The 25064-nt window shown below is 43.2% G+C and overlaps 1 protein-coding gene across 1 annotated transcript in view; it reads right to left on the minus strand.

The window, feature by feature from the left end:
• Positions 1 to 2955: 2955 nt before the first annotated feature.
• ValRS (Valyl-tRNA synthetase) overlaps positions 2956 to 25064 on the minus strand; it is a 182660-nt gene continuing 160551 nt past the window's right edge. Inside the window, exons 25-26 of the mRNA XM_070529138.1 lie at positions 16855 to 17004; positions 2956 to 3145 (exon numbers count right to left, since the gene is read on the minus strand). Of these exons, the coding sequence (XP_070385239.1) occupies positions 3077 to 3145; positions 16855 to 17004 (219 nt within the window). The 3' untranslated portion in view covers positions 2956 to 3076. The remainder of the gene's footprint in view (positions 3146 to 16854; positions 17005 to 25064) is intronic.

The raw sequence follows: 25064 nt of genomic DNA on the forward strand, positions 1-25064 counted from the left end.
GAACATTGGGACACATGAGGATTTGTTGCAATGCGCAGCTAAATGCCTACCATACCAGCTCTCTGCAAGAATACAGGAAACTTTCAGAGCAGTCAACTGGAAAAAGGGAACAGCACAAAAAAGACAAGGACACGAGAGAGCGACACGCACACAGTGCTGACTTACAAGTTTATTTATGAAGCAATGAAGGAATAAATATCTAGGGTGATACCATGTGCAATATGTGAAAGAGAATTATCTGCAAAAAACCTGGAATATCATTTGCAATGCTGATGATGATAACCATGTACCTACAGAGCACACGAAATGCTTGCGATTTAAACCGTCAAGATGCCATTTTCCAAGATGAAAGTGCAATTGAAGGAGAACGGAGAGAATCGAATTCAGTCAATTGAATTCCTCTGGCAGTGCATCAGGCTTTCCTTGGGGAAACCAAATACGAAACCAAGGCGTCCTAATAATGTCATCACTCTGGGTGGAGCGACTGTTCCTGATGGCATGAAGGCAGTTCTTGGCAATGGGCCAAAATTCAGCTATGAACCACAATTGTCTGCTTATCAGTTTCTGGCCATGGCCAGAGATATGGCAGACAAGGCCAATGAACATGAACGGGACCATGCAACCAGAGAAAGCATTGACTGCATTATGAAGAACATGCATCACAGGAAGGCACATCAACTACCATTTAAAACAAGTGGTATCCTGGATGAAGGACCACAACATGAATGTCTTGCAGTCTGACAAGGAAGGAGGGTTTGTCTTGCTACCAGAATTCCTCTGAAAAAAAAAAAAAGCCGCGGAAGCAATTGTGAAGAATTTCAAAGCAGTCCAATTCGATCCAAAAGAGCAAAGAAAAGCTAATCTCAAGCTACCCACAGAACTTAATCTTGAACCATTAAAGAAGCTCACTAGCAAATTCTCGGTTTCTAGAAGTGTTCTTTATGTGCAAAACACATAAGCCAAACCACCCATTAAGAGTTATTGTGCCCCAAAAGACTTCGTGACAGTTGCAAGTCTGATGTTTTTTGCAAGGCCATCTAAAGAACCTGCCGGTGAATGGCCCCTACCAAGTGCGAAGTTCTGAAAAATTTGTGAGTGAACTAAGGGGACCTTGTGTTACAAATTTTAATGGCATCAATGGGTTTTCTGTCGATGTAGATCTGCTTTACTGACTTGCGATGGTTTGCTGGTTGCTGTACGTGAAACACAGTAGGCATAAACGTTGACAATTTCAAAACGCTCTTAGAAATTTCATCTTCAGTCAACAGCCATCAATCATGACGGAAACTTTTATATCCAACGTTCCGGTATTTGTATACGTTCATCCATCGCACCCATGCTTAGCGATATATTTTTATTTAGCACTGACAAACGCATTTACGCTGCTTTGTTCACTCCTCAGTTACGCGCATTTATCGCTACCTTGATGACTACCTGGTTCTTTAAAGCAGTGACCTGGTTATTGCTTTGACGAAGAAATGAAAAATATTCAGAGAATTTTGACCATGCACGGTGGGGGACTAAAGTTCACCTTTGAACTGCTGAATAAAACTAACATTTAATTCTTAGATATTAATCTTTCATTTGCTTCAAACCACCATGTTTGCTGGGCTTATCAACCTAGGTTTAAGAAAGGCATGCTTCCCTATGACAGTGCTAATTCAAAACTCGTGAAAATGGGAATAGCCATCTCCTCTATGTATTCAAGCTGCAATGAACGAATCCTGTGAGCACCAAATGAAATACAGACTCCTACAGCAGACAGAACGTCTTAAAATAGCCGAGTACCCATCTTCTGACATCAAAGCTGCGTGCTAAACACTCCTGCAAAAAACAAAACACTCGGGAAGAAAAATCAAAAAGCATGAAAAAGAAAAGCGACCTTTTCATGTAATACCATATGTTCACAAGTTATCCCACAACCCAAGAAAGTGGCCAATAGGCACCAAATCAACTTAGCATTTTCTGCTCCCTGTAAACTCTCAAAATTATGCAACGTTATAAAAAATTGCAAATGTCAGGAATGCACCACGAATCACGAGAAAAAATTCAACAAATGCACCTCTGACGTCGTTTACGAGATACCTTTAGATTGTGGACAAGCGTACATCGGACAAACCGGGCAATGTTTTAATGATAAAGCTAGGCAGCATAAAAGCAATGTAAAAAACAGGTACGGTAGCCATTTGGCTCCGCATTGCAACTAATGCTCATGTACCCCAATGTTCAATGACACCAGGTTTCTGAAGCATGCAAAGGGTAAAAAAGAAAGAGAAATTGTAGAAGCTTACTACATTACCAAAGCAGGAGATAAATGCGTTAGCACAGTGTCACTCAGCCAAACAAAACTTGAGATAAATTTTTTAGATAAGCACCTCTACTTGCAGGCAGTACGCATGCCTTTTAACCTTTTGGTTATTGTTGGTGTTTTTTGACATGTTATAAAAGCTGGTTGATCTTTCAATAAAATTTCCAGTTGGCAGTACAGCGCTCATCCTGTTCTGTGTGTATTCGTTTGTTGTCTTGGTCTTCTTCGCACTGCTTCAAGTTTTACTCAAAATGAACCAAGTTGAATGAGTCAAGTTGTTGTTGAAAAAATCCCAATACAGCTTTCTGTTGCTCATTATGTGCTACATAAAAGTGTTTTTTCGAGTGTCAAAGAAGCCTGCAAATACACACAAAGTGCCTCGATCAGAGAAACCAGCCAACAAAATTTGAACACTGATACTGAATAGCACAATAACTGCGGTTAAACATTTGCTCTGCAATACTATTTGCTAGGATACAGAATTGGTGGCTGAAGAAGTGTAGATTCCTGCAAGGTACCATGGACCACACAGTGGCATCTAAAGACAAGAAATGTCACAAAGAGCAAAAAAATACCAGAAGCCACTTACCAGAGGAGAGCAGTATAAGTGAAAAATGGCGAAACCAAAAAGGCTGACAGCATAAACGTGCAAAACAAGAGTATTAAGCTTTATTTAAATAAGCACTGCCAAAGCAAGTGCACATTGGTGGAAATACAAAATGTACCCAGAACCATCTTTAATCAAAAATTCATCCATCTTAACTTAGTTTAGTCCATGAGCTTCAATGTACACATTGTCTCAGCAATCCTTGCCAACTCCCCTTCAGTCTGGCGGACCTGAAAAACATGAAATGTGAAACCAGGGTCATACACAACAAAAGAATAGCAAAGGTCATGTCGCAAGGTTGATATGTTTTATGGATTCCTTCTCTGCAACAATGCATCTGCAGCTTTGGTGTCTTTTGGCAAATGAGTGGTGGACACACAGTGGCTCGCTATGCATACTTTTACAGTCCTTGACTAATGAAATTACAAATATGCAGAAACTACTAAATTGCAAAAACTGCCCCGAAATTTATGTTAGCTTGACCCCTTCAGGCACTGTGTGTAGATTTGTAGAAGCCAATTTACTTCATCAAAAACATGATCTTCAATTAAAATAATGATATTTAAAACATGTAGAATGCTTCTTAATACACTTCAGAGTGAACCTGCGCTGCATGCTTTAGTTATAAATTGTAGGTTGTTTTAGTTGGAATGTAGACATCTGGTTTTTTTGCTTGGGGTGTCACTGTCGTCGTGAGGTAACATCACTTTTTTCGTTGTTTTTCACAACATTTTACATCAGGCATCTCTTTTTCAAGTCGCCAAATAAGTGCTTTCCAAGTATGCTAGACACGGTATAGTTCATGTTCTCATATCTGACGTTCCTGTAGAGAGTTCTAGCATAGATTGATTGATTTGTAGAGTTTATTGGCACAAGGGCCAGATGTGGCCAAAGAGCGCCAAGTCGATGATCCGTGCTTGTCAATGATATGCGAGTGTTGATTGTGGGGAGTATATGATACACGGCTGCATAGTGGCCTAAAAATATTCGCTAAAAGGTGGAAAATATACATGTGATGCAATGTGGCTGTAAAAGGGCCTAAAATTTATTCGCTCTGAAGTGCGTAAAATACAAGTATAAAAACATGACAGTGATTGATGGTGTCTGCAATGAAAATACATGTTTCATGAGATATGGATGATCAGTAAAACAACAAATGGCTGTAGCACTAGTGCCTCAGCAAGGCCTTGAAAGCAAGGGCTGGGAGGCACGTGCTCTAGAAAATGGTTTCATTGCAGCTACGACCTCCAGGTGGAGGCCGTGCTACAAGTAGCCTGGCCAAATTACATTTAGGGTGTCAGTTTCAGTTAAAAAGTTTAATACTGTTCCAAAAGTAAAAAGGGGTTCGTTGCTCAGAAAGAATGCTGGGTGTAATAGTATGTGTTGGAGATAAGCGGAGGGGAAGTACATTTTCCTTTCTGCCTCTATTTCAGTGCATTGGATAAGAACATGAATAACTGTAAGCCTGTTGCCACATTTGGGACATGTCGGAGGTTCGCCGTCAAAAGGTAAGAGTGAGTGGCGTACGTATGTCCTATTCCTAATCTACACAGAAGTACTTCCTTATGCCTTGCTTGTCTTTCAGTCATCCAGTTCCCTAATTTTGGTTTGATAACGTGTAGCTTATTCTGTACTGCATTATCCCATTGATGTTGCCAGTACTTCCTAAGTTTATGGCATAAGAAGGGCTTAAGTTCTGTTGCTGCTATGGGTCTATTAACATCCATTTCATTAAAGATGACTGACGTTGCACTTTCGTCAGCAGCTACATTGCCTTTTATGCCCCTATGGCCAGGTACCCAACATAGGACGATGTTTTGGTTGTATATTAAAGCTAAGCATAGTTTTATGTATAGTTTATTAAAAACAGGATTCCTATGTTTTCGAAAACTCATTAAGGCCCTTATTATGCTTAATGAATCTGTGAAAATGATGGCCTTATTGAGATTTGTTTGTCTGATATGTTTTACAGCAGAGAGTATCGCGTACGTCTCAGCCGTGAAAATACTTGTGTTGGGATTTAGAGAATCCGAGGTGGAAAAACATGGCCCAAGAGCTGCATACGCGACACCAGCAGATGATCTGGAAGCATCTGTATAATATTCGGCACAGCAGTACTTCGCTTGGAGTTTGAGGAAGTGTGACTGTATGTGTGCCTCAGGTGCATGTTTTGTTATTTCGACACACGAGGTATCGCAGTCTATGGTCTGCCAATCCCAAGGTGGTGGAATGCGAGTGGGAGGCATTAGGATATTTTCTGGGAGATGTATGTCTGTTTTTTCTGTCATTGCTTCCAAGCGTAGGCTCAAAGGAGTTCTAATACGCGGGCGGTTACTGTAAAGTCTGGCAGCACGCAGGTCGCTAACGATCGAATGGCATGGATGTTCGGTGTCTGATTTTACCCTAATATAGTATGATAAACTTAAGAATATTCTTCGTAGATGTAAGGACCATTCGTTGGACTCTACAAAGAGACTTTCAACAGGGCTCGTTCTAAAGGCGCCTGTTGCCAGTCGTATACCGAGGTTGTGGACTGGGTCGAGAATCTTTAGCGCGCTCTCTGTTGCGGAATGGTACACCACGGCTCCATAGTCGAGGCGTGATTGTACGAGACTCTTATACAGGCTAAGCAGACACTTCCTGTCACTGCCCCAGGTTGTTCGAGAGAGCAGCTTGAGGAGGTTCATGGTCTTCAGGCACTTTTCTTTAAGATATTTTAGGTGGGGAATGAAGTTAAGTTTTGTGTCCAGGATAACACCTAAGAATTTGTGTTCAGGGCTGAAAGTTAGTCTTTCTCCATTAAGGTTAATATCGGGTTGTGGTAGTACACTTCTCTTGTTAGAAAACAGGACACATGTGCTCTTTTGGGGGTTCAATTTGGAACCATTCTCGTCCGCCCACCTTGAGAATCTATTCAAGCCAAGTTGTAGCTGCCTCTCGCAAATGCTAAGATTGCATGACCTGAACCCTATCTGTACGTCGTCCACATACACGGAATAGAAGAGTGTGTGAGGTAATACGGTGTGAAGGGAATTCATTTTAACAATAAATAACGTACAGCTCAGTACTCCACCCTGCGGTACACCTGTCTCCTGTATGAATGGTCGAGATTGCACGTTGCCAACTCTAACATGAAATGTCCTGTTAGAGAGATAGCTTTCAATTATTCTCAGCAGGTTGCCGCGAATGCCCATTGCAGAAAGATCCCGAAGGATCCCGAAGCGCCACGTAGTATCATACGCCTTCTCCATGTCAAGAAACACGGACAACACAAGCTGTTTGTGCACAAACGCTTCCCTGATATACATTTCCATGCGTACAAGCTGATCTGTCGTCGATCTGCCTTCTCTAAAGCCACATTGATATGGATCTAATTTCTTGTTAATTTCTAGATAATGTACCAGGCGACTGTTTACCATCTTTTCAAAAACTTTGCATAAGCAGCTCGTCAATGCTATAGGCCTATAACTATTTGCCAAAGAAGGGTCCTTATCCTGTTTCAAAATAGGAATTATGATGGCCTTTTTCCAAGCAGAGGGAATGTGGCCGGACGACCATACAGAATTGTAGAGAGAAAGAAGGGTTTTTTGTGTTTCAGGCGGCAGGTGTTTAAGCATTTCATATAGGATGCGGTCAGATCCGGGGGCAGATTGGTTGCAGCTGTTTAGGGCTGCCTGAAGCTCTGCCATGCAAAAGGGTCTATTGTATGCCTCGTATTTTGTGCTTTTCCGTTCTAATGGTTGTCCTTCTATTTGCCTTTTGTACCTTTGGAATGTTTCAGAGTAGTGCGACGAGCTGGATATCTGTTCGAAATGTGCGCCAAGAAAGTTCGCCTGATCTTCCATGCTGTCGCCTTGAGTATTCACTAAAGGCAGAGAGTAAGACTGTCGACCCTTTATTCTATTAACTCTATTCCAAACCTTTGTTTCGTCAGTGTAAGAGTTAATGCCTGATATATACTTTCTCCAACTCCCTCTTCTAGCTTGTCGCCGCGTTCTTCGAGCCTGGGATTTGACCTGCTTGAAATTGAGTAGATTTTCTGCTGTCGGAGAATCCCGAAGTAAACCCCATGCCTTGTTTTGCTTCTTTCGCGCTTTTCGACACTCATCGTTCCACCACGGAAGACGGCGTTTTGTGGGCACTCCACTTGTTACAGGGATACATTTGGAGGAGGTGTCAAGGAGAAAAACCGTAAAATATTCAACCGCAGCGTCTATGCTTAAAGTACACATGTCGTCCCAGGATAGACAAGAGAGCTTTTTGAACGTTTCCCAGTCAGCCGAGTCAGTTCTCCAGCGAGGTAATTGTGGAAGGCATTCATTAGCCATTGGTGTGCTTAGAACTACAGGGAAATGATCACTCCCGTATGGGTTTTTAATAACTTTCCATTTAAAGTAAGGCAGAAGAGTAGGAGATGCAATGCTAAGATCTATTGAGGAGTATGTTTTGTTTGCCATGTTATAATACGTGGGCTCCTTCCCGTTCAAAAGACATGCACCTGAAGAAAAAAGGAACTGTTCAATCAAGCGACCTCTCGCATCGCAGCGCGAGTCGCCCCATAGGTTGCTGTGCGCATTTAAATCTCCAAGCACAAGATATGGTTCAGGCAACTGATCTATTAGTGTTTGGAATTCTTGTTTGTGGAGCTGAAAATGCGGCGGTATATATAGGGAGCAGATGGTTATCAGCTTATTTAACAGTACAGCTCGAATGGCCACTGCCTCAAGGGGTGTTTGTAGCTGTAAGTGTTGACAGGCTATAGATTTGTCAGCTATGACGGCTACGCCGCCGGATGATGCGAGGGCATCATCGCGATCCTTCCGAAAAATAACATACTGAAGTAGGAAGTGTTTGTGTTTAGATTTCAAATGAGTCTCTTGGATACACAGCACTTTAGGAGTTAGTTGATTAAGGAGTTCTTGGACATCATCGAGGTTGCAAAGCAGGCCTCTGATATTCCACTGAATAATCAGTGTATCCATATTAAAATAAATGCTGTGCTATGTGTCAAAGAGGACTTGATTTAGCTTACAGCGCCCTTTTGAGGCCCTGTAATTGGAGTTTTGTCTTTCCTGGAGCGGTCGACAATGTCGCGCCGCTCCTTAGGCGTCAACTGCGCCTTCTGACTGGGTGTAGTGTCCATGGCCTCTTGAGAGGCACTGGACACCCGCTCTTGCGAGCGGTGTGTTTTACGCGAAGGCCTTGTCTCTGAAGACAAGGCCTTGGAGCCCACCGTCCTGGTGGTTGGTGGGTTTGTCTTGACCTCGGAGCTGGGCTGACTGGTGCCAGCACCAGCAGAGGCCTCCACTGTGGACAAATTCAGGAGAGGTAGGGCAGCCTTCGCTGCTCCCACCGTGGGGGCGGGTGGCGTTGCCGCACGCTCGCTATGCGTGGCGCTGGCGTCCGCCAAGTGCCGTTGTGGTACTGCCCCCCGACGTACCACTTCGGCGAAAGATGTGCTCTGTGCAAATGTTGGTGAGATGCATTGTCTTGCTTCTCTGAAGAGAAAGTTAGGTTTTCTTTTACCTTTATCGTAATTATTTCTTTTTCTTTTTTCCAGACTGGGCATGATCGTGATATGCAGGGTGGCCACCGTTACAATTACTACAACGGGGCTCAGCCTTACAGTCATCTGCAGAGTGATCATTGATGCCACATTTCGCACATGTTAGCCGCCCTCGGCAGCTCTGGGAAGCGTGGCCAAACCTCTGGCATTTAAAACAGCGTCGCGGGTTGGGGATGTAAGGTCGAACTCTGATTTTGATATATCCAGTTTCTAATGTCTCTGGTAACGTGCTAGAGCCAAAAGTAACTATTAGGTGTTTAGTTGGCAGCTCCTTGTTGTACCGTCTGATCTTTATTCTTTGTATGTTTATTACATTTTCATCCTTCCATCCTTCCAGGAGTTCTTCATCGGTCAAGTCCATCAAGTCGATGTCAGAGATTACGCCTTTGGCCGTATTCATGGTTCGGTGTGCTGTTACACTGACAGGGATGTCTCCAAGTTGTACAAGGTTCGTTAGCTTGTCATGTTGTGCTTTGTCTTTCAGTTCACAAGTAATAGGTCCCCACTGGCCAGCTTGGTGATTTTATAGCCGCCTCCAATGGTCTCTGTGAGATACTTCGCCACAATGAATGGTGAAATCGTTCTTGCCTTCTTGTCAGGTTTGTCACTGTGTACAACGTGAAATTTCGGGAAAGTCTGAGTGGGTTTTAGAGAAAATTGAAATGTAGCATCGGTGCGCCCCCTTTTAGAGGGAGGATCGGTTGAAAAAGGGTTGGAAGTTCCCATGAAATATGTTGAATATTCAGCAACGATGCCAGTCACCCACCACCGAGCCCAACAAGGGGACAAGGCAAGGTATGTGGTGAAACAAGCCCTGCCATGCCAACTGTACATTGTCGCTATAACCACATATGTTATAACCAAGGTAGGTCATAGCACACCAGGTTAACCCTCGCCGCCAGGAATGTTGGAAGTTATCAGAAAAAAAAAGAAGACAGGAAAGACTAAAAGGGAGATGGAAAGACGAAGATGTGCGAAGAGAGAGACAGGAAAAGGCGACTGCCGATTTCCCCCGGGTGGGTCAGTCCGGGGGTGCCGTCTACGTGAAGCAGAGGCCAAAGAGGTGTGTTGCCTCCGCCGGGGGGCCTTAAAGGTCCAAACACCCGGCATTGGCTCAACCCCCAGGATCCCCCTTTCCCCGGACACGGCTAAGCCGCGCACGGCTACACGCGGGAGGGTCCAACCCTCGTGTGCTCGGGTCCGTGGTGTCACAACACACCAAACGCCTGCTGACGCAGACGCCCCTGTGGGGAGTTCTAGCATAGAGTCCACATTGTGTAAACATTAAAAAGCTCACCAAAAACTGAAATTTTTTAAATTCAATCTGAAGCTGTGTGCTTTTCGTTAAGTAGATGCAAAAATGTGAAACTAAATTTTCATTGCACAGAATTAGTTCACAGCTGAAAGGGTAAAGCAGCCACAAGAATATCACAGTGTTAATTTATTATTTTTTCATGAGCAGTTTTTCTGGCAAAAGCCATGGCTTCTATATGAATTTCATCTACTGCAGAGAGATTACTGTCACGGACAGTAAATTAGCTAAGTGTTGAATAAACCGCCTTTTTAATGATGGTTTACGATGGCAGTGCTTACAGGATTACAGCCTCTGACACAACTTTTTAGTGCGCACAAAAGCATGTTACTACAAAAGTACGCGTTAACAGTAAAAAGCCCCACCCAAAGTGTATTAAATCAAATGTGCTGTTTTACTATAAACTATAATATCATCAACAGCACACATTATTGCAAAAATCCTACACCTATGCGAATATATGGCTTATTTTATACTTGCTGTCTACAAGTGTTCGCAAATGCATCTCAATATTCCACCCAGGCACTTGCAACACCACATTTTTGTCTAAGGGCGTGTGAACCATCTAGACTGGCCTCTGTATACACTGACCTGTAGTTAAAAGGTTGCTCAAAGTTTCAAGTTATTGGAAGAGATTGATGCATGTCCACAGGAAGTGTCTGGAATGACTAAAAATCAAGAGTGGCAGAAATGTGAAGAAGAATGCAACCTTTGCGTGATTAACAGACGGGGTTTCACGTCCTATATCAATGTGGGGCTATTAGAGATGTGGAGGACCTTGTATTAACAGTGGTGCTACAGAGGACTTTTGATTTGGAGTAATTTTTTGGAGCAGCAGAATTTTCATATGGGAGCACTTTGGATCAACTAATTTTGCAATTTAGAGCAGGGGTCCTCAAGCATGTTGGTCACAGGAAACCCTGCTAAGCTCCATGAAGTGCCAAGGAACTGTTCGCCTCCCCACATCCCTATTAGAGAGGCTAGCCATAGTGCACGCTTGGTGCCAACAGTGGTGTTGGGCAGGCTACTTTGATGGCAATGTGTAACTCACATGGTCCAAGCTGGGTGCAAACGTCATGAGCCAAAACAGGACAGCACTGAAACCAAGGCGTGCCGAGAAATAATGGCAGTCTTTAGTGCTTATCGCACGGGGACACTTATACCATTTCATCACAAAGTCTTACAATTAGTGCCTGCTCTAATTCGAGTACAGTAAAACTTCATTAATTCGGATTTCACAGGACTGAAAAATAAAAAGCCTGAATTATCGGGGGTATCAAGAAAACAATAAACAAATGCTTACTACGTCAACATGCTTTTATTTACCGAATGAATTGGCAAATCCTGTTTCTATTATGCACAAGAGCAGTGCAGAAGCTGGAATTCTTGCTCTCTACCGACTGATTAGTGCTCGCAGCGGCAAAGGCATCGCGCGACTTCCTTTGCAGCCGCAATCTATGTGATCATGGACGGCGACCTTGCGGTTCTGAAGGCAGCCGGCCGACGCAAGCACACAGTCAAAATGATACTGACATTTGCTGTAACAAGTGTGGCAGAAACCGTGGTCGCCATTGATGTGATCATGGATGGTGACTACGCAGTTTTGAAGGCAGGCGGCCGACGTGCGCACAGAGTCAAAACGAAACTACTGTTTGCCGCAACCGCTACAGACACCATGGTGGCTAACAGCGCACTTAGGAAGGCATGTGGCCAGCTGCCAATGCGGCCAGTTGCCACCACGGTTATGCGCGGCGATAAATGCAAGAATAGAGGCTTTAAGGACACAATTAGGCACGAAGCATTCTGGCGTTGCTATCAGTAACATATCGCGCATGATTTCTGCTGGTGACCATGGTGATGCGGACTCTACCGCTTCATTTCAGTTGGACGCTAGCACCATTTTTGGCTCTTTTGCATTGCGCACATGCGGTGCTCTGCACTAGCCAAGCTGCCATACTAAAACCAAATGAGTTGCACTGTGCCGCGCACCTAGTGTTCACTGTCTTAGTCACTTGGCGAGCGCGGAAGCAAGAAAAATGATCAGTGGCCTGTGGAACCCCAAGGAGGGGCCTGCGGAACCTGTGGGTTCTACAGAGCCCACTTTGAGAACCCATGATTTATAGCAATTTAGATAAACTCACTCTGCATTTTTGGGCACTTTGGATTAGCTGATTTTGTAATTTAGAGCAATTTAGAGATGCTAATTTTAATTTTCTGGAGCGATTTGGAGTACCTTGGAGGAGCAAGTAGCATTTAAACAATTTTAAGAGCGATTTAGTACTTATTTTAGAGCGGTTATAAGGGGCTAGATAGAACAGTTTGAGCCAAACCAGATCTCACAGAGATAATGTTCTTGGGCAGAAGTAGCAGCACTAAATATATTTTGCCCCAATAATGTCAAAAACAGGAAAAGCTAGTCATACATTAAAAATCATGTATTAACTTCCTCGGGTATTTTCTCAACACAAATACACAGGCAAAGGACACTGACTCAACATTATATTTAAGGAATAACACTTTCAAAGTACCTAAAATGTGGTTGTCAACATGCAGAGTTCCTGCCCCGAAACTATCAGAATTTTGACTTTAATAAAATATTACATTTAATATCACTTAGCCATCACATAAGGCATACTTGTTGACATGCAGAACTTTCACCACCAAGTTCTAAAGTTGCTGCAGCTTTTGCTTGATGTCTCCAAGCCTAGTCCTGCTCTCAGCAAGATTGGCATTTGTCTCAGCCTTGGCCACATTCAATCTCCACCGTGGAGGGAGCGTCATGTCACTCAGCTAGCCTCAGCAAGCCAATTCTCTGACACCGCCCCTCCCTCTCTTCGGGGGCTTATCTGCATGGTGGCTCTGGAATGGTTCTGGGGAATGATTATGCCCCCATGCTTGCCAGACTACTTAAGAGACTGTTTAATCAAAACATACTTGTTTCATATGCAACCAAAGTGAGGCAACTGAAAGCTGCTTCTTTTTTATCATGTTAAAGAGTGCCCATTTCTGCTTTATATCCTCTAGTCTTTATCACTAGGCTTCAGGATTGTCAGGTGACGTTCTGTCCACGTTTTTTTCCTTCATTCATGGTTCTTTGGCTATGGAGCTGTCGGCAACACTGAACAAAAGCCGGGTAATACCGTCAGTCACCCTTTACAAAGGCAATGACCAAAAGCATTATCATCATCATGAGTAAGCGTACCATACCATGCAGAAAAACCATGTTGCACCAGTCACCTGAGAGCAAGAACAGACTGTACATTACTCCGAGACAGGAGGAGAATTTTGACTTCCTTTACCTTTAAAAAATTTGTGATCCTGTTGTCTAGCATCCCGCAGCTACAAAGAAACAAGGATTTTGGAAGGTAAGAGGAGGATTAACAAAAATGCACGGCACAGAGTTGGTGAGGCTGTGCAGATTTTGTCATGGTGGCGGTGCAGTTGCTGGTAGTAGATACCATCAAATTCTGAAACTCGTTTTGGCACAGTTCAGCACAATTTTGGTCATTTTATCAGGATGGCACAGCCATCCTGATAATAATCCTGGCGCAATTGGTGCAGGAATGGAATCGCTGAATGAAGTTCGAATGTGTTAACGTGCACCCAATGCTCTGTAGGCAAACGTTTTTACATCCATCTTCCATTTGAATGTGGCTGCCATGGCCAGGAACCAAACCTGCAACCTTGTGCTCAGCAGTAGAATGCCATAGCCATTGAACCACCATGGCAGGTAAATAGGCAGCTCAAGCAACAACACGTTTAGATACTGAAGGGGCTCAGAGATGGGCCCATAAAAGTAAATTGTAATGTGCAATGTGCTTTCATTAGTTCCATACTCTCAGAAAAGTAAACTTTAGTGAACCCCATATTTGACAGTGTTTTGGCTCAATACTGTCTTTGCATGCAAAATACAAAACAACTAATGGGGGAAAAAAAAGAATGTTTTCACTCTGACTTACGGTTTGCATGTGTTGTGATCCAAAACAAAATAATTTTATTCAAAATATTTCTTTATCCAAAGTTTTTTACGGTACCAACTGCACTGTGTGCATTTCTGGCCACATTACCAAAGTGCAAAATCCACTGATGACTGCTCGATGCAGCATACAAGGTGGAACTTTGCCTTTCATTGTCTCAACATAGAGTGGCAATGAGTGCTGTGAAGGCCACTCTGGCACATGGAGGGAGCTCCTTGACTGTATCACGCAATGACGAATGAGAAACTAGGCAGCTGCTCAAGGCTGTCAATATTTCTTTGCCACTATCAAGTTGGCGCTATAGAGAGTGGCTCCCCCCCCCCTAATACGTACACATTTTATGACCTCCCGTGCTGTTGGAGTGCATGTACTATGTTACTGCAGCTCTTTTAGTGGTTCATCACTTTCTAAGTAAACACTGCTTATAAACGAAGTCCACTTCTCCTTCTGATGAATTTGTCATCACAAGTGTCTAATGTATAAGCAGAACTCCTCTAATACATTTTCTATGAGACCACAAGAAAAAAAAATGTAATATGTTCCTTAGCGCACATGCTCTGGCAATGCCCCGCGTTACCTAACGGCCCTCTCTCCAGCGAAGCCGACTGGGAAGAGGCACTCCGGAGCCCATCGCTCCAGACACAACTAGAGGCAATCCAGAGGGCCCGAGAAAGGGCGGAACATCATGGCGTTCCTGCCCCGACTTGGACGCGGCCAGCGGCTTCCGCGGGTCCCCGATAGGGGCCTCCGCTGAAGCTCCTCAGGATCAAATAAAGTTCATTGTCTGTCTGTCTGTCTGTCCAGAAGCGTATCTCGCAATGCTCCGCGTTAAGCGGCACAGTGTTCAGCAAAGACGAAGACAGGGTGGACGCCCTGCGAAGCGACGACCACCAGACCCAGCTCCGGGCCGTCCAGAGGGCTCACGAAAGGGCGGAGGCTCACGGGCTTCAGTCTCAACGTGGGTGCAGCCCGCGACCTCTGCCAACCACTAAACCAAGAGTGGGTGGGGAGGGGTTCCTCAGGACCCAATAAAGTTATTTCCTCCTCCTCCAGAAGCGTATTACATGAACATGCTGTTCAAATCACGAGAACTATCTGTTAAACATTAAAATGATGACACTATGCGCGGCTCCGCCTCTGAAAGATTTAAAGTCACTGACACACAATTTGGACTTGTTAGGGACCACTTAAAAGTTCAAATAATTGGGAGTCCGAAGTATCGGTGTCTACAGAAAAGCCGAGTCGTATTATTGGATGACCACTTTCAGAAATGCCTTCACTTTTGGAAAATTTCATGTGACTAGTGCCTGACACATCGGCGTCTACGAGTGCCAGCATCCTTGGCACAGTACCAAGCATGCTGTCTTATCACGGTGCCAGGATCACTGTCACTCGTCAATGCATCTAGTGCTATGAAACTGATAGCAGTACCTTCGAAGGTGAGCATTAAGAAAACAGCCCAAGTCTGTAAACGCGTTGCTGCGTGCACTTACACTTGCCTGCAACCATTGTCATGCTGTTGCTACAGATAGACAAAAGTATAGTGAATACATGCACTGAATCTTCTTCCCCTAGCAACAAAACCAAAGCCAATTGAGCTGCGATAGCCAAATGATTGCTGGTTTCTTTGCAACCATGGAAGAAGGAAAAAAAGCTAGGAAGGAGCATGACTTCACTCAGGCAGCCTCAGCAAGCCAACCTCCTCTGACGCCGCCTTTCTCTCCGGGGCCTCCATGTGTGCAGTGGCTCTTGGGAACCAATAGGCCCACAAGGTTGCTAGAGTATTCAAGAGACTGCTTGGTACGTGGTAACTTTTACGTATTGTCTTACGAGACGACAGCATCCACTTTGGATCCATCAAGTCGTCATTCTGCACTGTTTCATCTTATTGCTCCCAACAGATACTTGTATTTGCTTTCAATTTGAGCCATGCTGCTTTGACAGTAAAGTATTAGTTACAAGTGGGTGTTGTTCTTGAGGTCCATGCTCAGTTTCTTGGCCCATTAGACTTAAGAAGAGCGACTGTATTAGGTGGGCATGACCTCCGTAGTGTTGCAACACCTGTGGCAAGTCAGGTGCACTGCCAAATATCTGAGGCTATACATTAACAATTCGTGTTTAAAGGTAGGCGACTAGAAGCTACCATTTGCCTATAACGTGACCAGGGCTGACTTCTCCTTTATATTTTTAATGACTAGGCTCCAGGATTGTCACGTGACATACCCTCGTATTTTTTTCTTCCTCCATGTTCGTAACAGTCATTGTCCGGCGCTTCGTTAGCTTAATCACCGCCCTCATTGGTGCAGGCATCAAGAGTGGACTTGGCGCCACTTGAAATTGCTTGAAGAAGTCGCCATGGAACAGGTCGCTATTGATCATGCAAATGAAAAACAATGGACACACGGAACTAACTCAACAAATGGCAAATGCAACCGATGAAGCTTTTCAGCACTTGGCGGCTTGGCTCGGCTTGTCTGCAGTTTTAGTTTAGGCATGGTCTAGAGCTACTGGATCAACTAGGCTTTGCTAGTTTCGGTTTCGAGGAGGAGCTGGCAACATGGCCAGTGACCATGCCGGCGATGCATTCAAAAGAAAATATTGCTATCTTCACTAGTTCAGGTGGTCAAATTGGCATACGGTCATGCAGGCGGAGTTTGAATATTGAAAGGCACGCTGTAAGGTGTCTGAAAGTTCACAAGTTTTCGCTAAGACCGTGTCGTGTCAGAAGCACACATTAGTGGTGGTCAGAAGTGCGCAGCTAGGGTGTTAGTGCAATTGACGTTTTTCTTAACATTTGTTACGTCATAGATGGTACACTCGATATTTTTATAAGCCAAAGTCTCAATGTATTATGCGGGAACATTTTCGGAACAACATATCAAAGGGGATTCTAACACATAGGTGACTATGAACCTTCTGCAGGGACTTGGCTTTAGCACCATTATACTCTGGAAAATGCACGGACGAGGAAAGTATCAGCGGGGTTCTACTGTAATCAGGTATTTGCACACTTCTCATAATCACATATGAACCGGGTAAAGAGGGAGAGAGCAATGCAAACATGCTACTGCCACCAAGACTCACCTTGTCAAAGTTTATGACCTGCACTTCGGCTGGCACCTTTGTAGTGTAATCTGAAGCAGATATTGCGGTCTTCAACTTGGATAGCTGGGTCTCAAGCTTCTCCTGCTTTTGTAACAGGCGCTCCATTTCTTTTGCAGGGTCCACAACACCCTGCATATACATGCCAAGTTCACATACATGGCATATGAGAACAAAAATTTAGAGTACCGATGGCCCACCATTACAGCTTTTTGTTTCCTTCAAGTGTTCCAGAGAAGACTTATTGCAGCAGCAAATGTGTAATATGTGCACCCTCATACAACAAGGCTTTAAATGACACTGATCAGACAGACGCAAGCCTACGTGAGCACTTAAGCAAGCCTGAAGAGATGACCTATTCACTTCAGATTGTGATGAGTTTCCACAATCAGCTTTGCATCTTCTCAATTTCCACAAATGCTTATACAGAATAGGTGACCACAATAGTGTATCACCTAAAAAAGGTGCAAACAGATTCGGTCAACTTTTTTCATCAACATTATGGGTTCCAGCTGTGTGAGCTGCAGAGAGCTGTGACTGCAAGCATTGAAACCTGTCTAGAGCCACTTCAAAATTTTAAAACCTCCTCCTCATGTTTTTCGAAAAGCGCTTCCCTAATGTCACTGTTCAATTTTCACAGTTGTGTGCCATAAAAATCTGCAAGTGCCTTCAGACACTGCACGCAGTGTTGCCATTTTAGCAACCTTGTGCTAGATTTTTTTATTTATTTATTCAAAAGAACCTTACAGGCCCTATGGCAGGGCATAAAGTAAGGGGGGCATATTAAACAGTAAAGGTATAAAAAGTATGAATTTCTAACAAGAACAGTGGAATAAAAAGATTACTGTGTTACACAATATTGAAGGCACAGGGAATACAAAGCAATATCTGAAGGCACACGAACACTTGTTACTGTTAACAGAGCAAAAGGAATACTGTTTATGAAAATAATATACAACATTGCAAAAATGCACGATCATATACACTAGATTGGGCACTTGTGAACGGCATTAAGTGGGAAAAGCGTGAGTAACTTAGCGGAACATGTCAGGATTAGGTATGGAGGCTATGTTATCAGGGAGGCCGTTCCAGAGACGAATGGCACGAGGTAGTGCAGATGAATTAAATGCATTTGTTTTACCGTATATGCACATGAAACTAAACTGATTATGTAATCTGCATGAAAAAGAGTGGGGTATTTGCAGTTGTAACCGGGTTCGTTCATTAGTGTAAATATATTTGTAGAATAAGCACAGCAGAGCGATGTTGCGGCGGATATCTAATGGCGGCAACGGAAGGTCAAGTTTAACTTGTGTAATGCGTGAGTCTATACCGTAGTTACGTGATATGAACTGGACTGCTCTATTTTTTATCATTTCCGTCATATTTATTAGGTCACTTTTATGACTTTTTGTCAGTTTAGAGACAATTTTCTATTTAGCGACCAGCAACATTTCTCGGCAGCATGACTGGACAACTGGTGATATTTTAGCGACTTCAATGTCAAAAATGTTGGTTCGAAAATGGCTCTCTAGAATGCACTTTATTCTAAAATTTACAACTAGGAGGCTAAAATCGGCTGTATGGCACATCAGCTCCATGATGATAAAGCAACAATAGTTTCTTATCACGGAGGCTATGCACTGCGGTTAGTTTTGCCGAGGGAAACAGGCTTCACATTGTGCTTAGAAAGTGCATGTTTTTTGTTTTTATTCCTAAAGAAATACATGGTAATGGCTCTTAATGCTGCGTACACTGCAGTTTCATTAAATGCGTTCAATTGGTGGACGTCGGCAAGTGTAACAGTAAATTAAATTACCAAAACTTATTACAATAAATTTTATTGTAGGATTTATAATGCAGTAGCTGAATAAGATGTATAGACTGTAGAAAGGCGTATATCGAAGCAGCTGGGTTGATTCATGCAAATTTGAATGCACTGCTTCCGTTTCTCATGGCTTCCAGACAAATCATTAATTCACCAAACAATCAGGTGGATGAAGAGGGGGTAACTTTGTATTTGACATGTACTTTCTATAAAGGTCAAGTAACTGTCATTGCCATACGAACGACATGACCAAAGACATGTTGCAAAACTTAGTTCTAGAAAAGTTACAGGCATGCTGTGTACCAATTGCATTTGCATGCTAGGAAGTTTAGGTTACCAGCATTCTTTTGACTGTGCTGAATATGTAACCTTACAATCTGAAGGCAAGTGTATAATTCCAGCTGTCATCATCTGTTGTTTTGTAAAAGTGTTAGTAGTAAAGTGAAAGCCCTTTACAGCCAGCTGACAGCTTCACCATTCATTCCTCAACTTCACGGACACCCAACACGAAAAGTTTTGGCAGATGTGTTGCACTATGTTTGTCTACATTATAGTGTTACAAAATGCTCACATTATTTAAATTTCCCTCAACAGCTTTAGCAGATATTTGAACAACATTACAGAAATATTTCGCGAATACATAGCAACTTCTTTGTCTAAGTTTAGCTAAAAGAAATGTTGGCAACACTGATTGTGTTGCTGCCGACTTTGCAATGTTCAACTATTTAAAAAACTCAATTAGTAATGAGGAAAAATATTTCTCGAATTTCATTATTCCAATTACCAGGGTAAAGCAATAAATGTACATGGTAAACCTTTGTTCATTTGTATCTGTCTCTGGTGCTGTTCTTTGATACAGCATGGTTTAAGAATAATTGTGATGTCTTATACTCCAAGTAGAACACAAAAGGAAGAGGACACACAGCTCTCCGTCCCGTATCTCTTATGTTCTGCTCAGCACACTGAGACATCATAACGAATCTACCGATTAGCCCAAATTCCAGTTCTGCTTTAAAGATTATCGGGTAAGTTGGGCATCATCATCATATCTTATGGGCATCATTAAGGAGTGTGCAATAGAAGTCGGTGGCAACTTTGTTAGACAGGATGCCAGTAAGCTATCGCAGGAGACGAAAGATCTGATCAAGAAGCGCCAATGTATGAAAGTCTCTAACCCTACAACTAGAATAGAACTGGCAGAACTTACCAAGTTAATCAACAAGCGCAAGACAGCTCACATAAGGAAGTATAATATGGATAGAATTGAACATGCTCTCAGGAATGGAGGAAGCCTAAAAGCAGTGAAGAAGAAACTAGGAATAGGCAAGACTCAGATGCATGTGTTAAGAGACAAAGCCGGCAATATCATTACTAATATAGATGAGATAGTTCAAGTGGCTGAGGAGTTCTATAGAGATTTGTACAGTACCAGTGGCACCCACGACGATAATGGAAGAGAGAATAGTCTAGAGGAATTTGAAATCCTACAAGTAACGCTGGAAGACGTAAAGAAAGCCTTGGGAGCTATGCAAAGGGGGAAGGCAGCTGAGGAGGATCAGGTAACAGCAGATTTGTTGAAGGATGATGGGCAGATTGTTTTAGAAAAACTGGCCACCCTCTATACGCAATGCCTCATGACTTCAAGCGTACCGGAATCTTGGAAGAACGGTAACATAATCCTAATCCATAAGAAAGGGGATGCCGAAGACTTGAAAAATTATAGACTGATCAGCTTACTGTCCGTTGTCTACAAAGTATTTACTAAGGTAATCGCAAATAAAATCAGGAACACATTAGACTTCTGTCAACCAAAGGACCAGGCAGGATTCCGTAAAGGCTACTCAACAATAAACCATATTCACACTATCAATCAGGTGATAGAGAAATGTGCGGAATATAACCAACCCTTACATATATAGCTTTCATTGATTACGAGAAAGCGTTTGATTCAGTCGAAACCTCAGCAGTCATGGAGGCATTACGGAATCAGAGTGTACACAAGCCATATGTAAATATACTGAAAGATATCTATAGCGGCTCCACAGCCACCGTAGTCCTCCAAAAAAAAAAGCAACAAATCTCAATAAAGAAAGGCGTCAGGCAGGGAGATATAATCTCTTCAATGCTGCGTATCCGGATCATGAGACTGAAATAATCAGAAGAATAAGAATGGGCTGGGGTGCATCATGAACAGCAGGTTGCCATTATCCCTCAAGAGAAAAGTGTATAACAGCTTTGTCTTACCAGTACTCACGTACGGGGCAGAAACCTGGAGGCTTACGAAAAGGGTTCTACTTAAACTGAGGACGACGCAAGGAGCTATGGCAAGAAGAATGATAGGTGTAATGTTAAGGGATAAGAAATGAGCAGATTGGATGAGGGAACAAATGCAAGTTAATGACATCATAGTTGAATTCAAGAAAAAGAAATGGGCATGGGCAGGACATGTAATAAGGAGGGAAGATAACCAATGGTCATTAAGACTGGATGCCAAGGGAAGGGAAGCGTAGCAGGGGACGGCAGAAAGTTAGGTGGGCGGATGAGATTAAGAAGTTTGCAGGGACAAGATGGCCACAATTAGTACATGACCGGGGTAGTTGGAGAAGTATGGGAGAGGCCTTTGCCCTGCAGTGGGCGTAACCAATCTCATGATGATGATGATGATGATGATGATGATGTGTTTTGGTGGCTGCACAATACTTCACTAGGTGAGCCACTTGTCTTGTCATGATGTCAGTAGCTGCTCCAACAACATGAATGGTAAGCACTGGTTTATATGGAATGTGTGATAGCACCTTCGAAGAACAACCACATGCAAGCCCCTACAGGGTATTCTACTGCCTCTACCACTGCCAAGGTGCTTCTCCTAAATGTGCTGTCCCTTGCCTGTTGTCCTGTGTAGCCGCTAAGTGGCACGTGATGCTATTAAATTGGCTCCGAGATATAATCCTTTCTAGATATAATCCTTTTTGCCCTTTTCTGGTCTCCTGTTCTTTGCAATCTTTCATCACATCCATTGTATCAAGATGGTTCCTGTCACATTTCTGAAAATGAAAGCCACTATGGGCCAGTTTTCACTTGCATGGAAACCCCTGCTTACACGCACATTGCTGAAAAGGTAGGAGAAAAAAACGCAGTTTCGTTAAGCATAAGCCAAACATCATGAGCACTATATGTGTGCACCAGCCAGACTTGTACACATTACAGGAAAAATGTAACCACTTACAACTAATTTTTATTAATTCAAAAATTCAATTCATTAGATGACCAATTACTGCCCCACGAAAGTAACTGAGCAGTTACTAAAAAGTAATTTATTACCTCAATGTTACTTTCCTCCCAACTTTCACTAACATAGCACCAATGCAGTAAATAGAATGAGCTGGCCTGGCTCTTTCAATGTGTGCTCTGCAGCCACCTCACATGTTGTTTATGTTCACTAACTACTGCATTTCAAAATTTTCACTGGTCATTTTCTCCCATTTTCCTGTGAAAACATACACTGAAAACTCGCTCAAAATTGCACACTGGAGGGGAGGACGGTGTTGAACACCACGCCCACAAGATTGTGGTTACTATATGACACAATGCTTGCGTGTGAGTCCTTTATGAAGCACAACACTTCATTGTTGCTGGGGCTCAGAGAAGGTGCCCTCGGTAGGGTGAATGGAAAGCTCAAGTAATCGTCCGTAGGTGATTCCCTGGAATCAATGTCCAAAGTGGCCATCACTATCGAGCCATAATACTGGTTCGATTCATTGGCCAACATGTTGTGGAGCATTATGGCAGTTGCAGCATGGAGTGCCACGCATTAGGCCGTGATTGAGCGATTGTCCGGGAATATGCATTCCTTGCTTCGAGAACGCTGGTTTTAATGCTATATCACAGGCATTGCGTGCAGATTCGGTGCCAGGCGTAAATTTGCACTAAGGGGCCGTAATCTCAATCAAGCACTCGAGCAATCGAGCAATCGGGTGGACACAGCGGACGTCGACTGGCAAGGACGCTAACCGGGACCCTGTTCTGCATTCTGCAGGGCATTTTCCAGATCGGCGCATCTACGGCAACGAGCGGCTACACGTGCTGGGATAGAAGCGATATTGTCGACGTCTATCAACTTCGTCCGGATAACACTGTTCGCCAGATGACAGCATGGTTATTTCCTGGAGACATGGCTCCACTAGCGACACCACCTCGTAGTCGCGGTGTGACGTCACCTGAGAACACGACTATAGAAGAAGCACCTCACCAGTTCATCTTCTGTGGGCACGGCGGATGCTGACTGGCAATGACGCTAACTAGGACCCTGTTCTGCGTTCTGCAGGTTAGTCCTTACAGTAGTTCTTTATGGACTGGTTGTTGTGGCATTATTGTCCTGCCGTGCCCACGGAAGTGTTTAGACCTTGCCTATGAATGTCTTCTTGTGTGCAAGTTGCTTCGCTGTGGGGACATTGAATCAAACCCAGGTCCCACGCAGAAGGAATTGTTTGAAGAGTTGCCTGAGGGTCAAACTGTTATCCATAACAATATTTCAGAAATGAAAGTCCAACTATCTAACATAGAAACATTGATAAATAACCTTCAACAGACGTACACTCAACTTGACAAAAGGTTATCTGAATCTTCTGCGACGGAAGGGGATCAGGTTCAAACTACTCTAAAGTCTATAGAAAACGTTATTGGCTTCCAGTCAAAGAAACTAACTGATCTCGAAGACAGAAATAGGTGGTCAAACGTAATTATTCATGGCGTTTCTGATTGCGACGATGAAACAGAAGCAGCCCTCAAGGAAAAAGTTCTCACCGACATAATGAAGGATAAAATGCAAGTACAATGCAAATCAATTGGCTTCATTCACAGGCTCGGCCGACAAGGCAGCTAACGACGGGTCATCATCTATTTGCAAGATTTTAACGAAAAGAAACTTATATGTTAAAACTGCAGCAAGCTCGAAAATTCAGGCATGTCTGTACAAAATGAGTACTCACAAGCAACGCTAAAGAAACGGAAGCTTCTGTGGGAAAGCGCAAAAGATGAGAAACTGCAGGGTAAAAAAAGTACGCCTACTTCATGATAAACTTAGGGTCAATAAAGATTTGTTCTTTTTTTGGGGGGGGGGATGAGACAAAAAAACATGCGCATCAAGATAAACAATCAACGCTCTCAGCAGCTTGAACCTTGACGCCTTTTCAAAGAATGTGACAAGCACTTGTGCATAATCACCCTAAATGCTCGTAGTGTAGTAAACAAAACAGAACCACTTGAGGTTTCTTTACTAGAACATGACCACCACATTGCCGTCAGCCGAGATGTGGCTGCGGACTGAAATAGCCGACGAGGATGTCTTCCCTAATTGTTACCAAGTTTTTCGTAGGGATCGGCCTTTCAAGGAGGTGGCGTTGCAGTTCTAATTAATGACCACATACAGGCTGTTCTCTTGGAAGAAATTCCCGGCCTTGAATGTTTGTGCATAAAAATCTCATGCTGGGGCCATAGCTTCATTCTGTTTGCCATTTACAGACCTCCTGATGCATCAGCTGATTATCTGTTCAAACTGGAAGAGCACATGTCTCGGTTCCAAAGAAGCAAACTGCTACTTATTGGTGACCTAAACTTAGCAGGCGTTAATTGGGAGCGTTTTGAATCCCATCCTCAAAACAGCAATAATTTAAACAGTGTACTTAACATGATGTTAACACATGACCTAATTCAAATAGTTCAGGAACCGACACGTGTGCAAGGAACTAGCAAATCTGTACTGGATTTGGTATTTTGCCTAGAGGATTACCTGATTACACTGTTGAAGTTGTGGAAGGCATCTCTGACCACCTGCTTGTGAGTGTTCACTTACTCATTGTCGCTTGTACTCAATCTAATAACACTGTGAAACTTTCTTTCGAAGACTACTAACGTACAGATGGTGCATCCACTGTAGAACATTTGGAAACATGCCTTATCGATTTTAATGATACTGATTTGAACCCACTTTGGCGCTGTTTTAAAGATATGTGCCACTACTGTATAGATAAGCTTGTGCCGAGCAAACGTAAATTTGTTCGTAGACAAATGCCGTGGATTACGCGTGAAATAATCCACTTAAAGCGAAAGATAAAAAGGTTAAAGAAACAGCGCTTGCCTTTAGGTCATTTAAAGGAATTAAAAGAAGGTCTTGCACGCACAGTACACTCTTCGAAAGAACATTATTTTAATACAGTGCTGCCAAATTTCATTGTAGAGGAACCAAGAAAGTTTTGGAATTATATAAGTGAAAAAAAGAAACCGGTGTCGCAAATTTTGGTTGATGGTTCTGTGGTTACCGATCACGGGGATATTGCGCACCACTTAAATGACTACTTTCACAGTG

The sequence above is a fragment of the Dermacentor albipictus genome, unplaced genomic scaffold (genome assembly GCF_038994185.2).
Source record: "Dermacentor albipictus isolate Rhodes 1998 colony unplaced genomic scaffold, USDA_Dalb.pri_finalv2 scaffold_17, whole genome shotgun sequence".
In the NCBI taxonomy this organism is placed as follows: Eukaryota; Metazoa; Arthropoda; class Arachnida; order Ixodida; family Ixodidae; genus Dermacentor; species Dermacentor albipictus.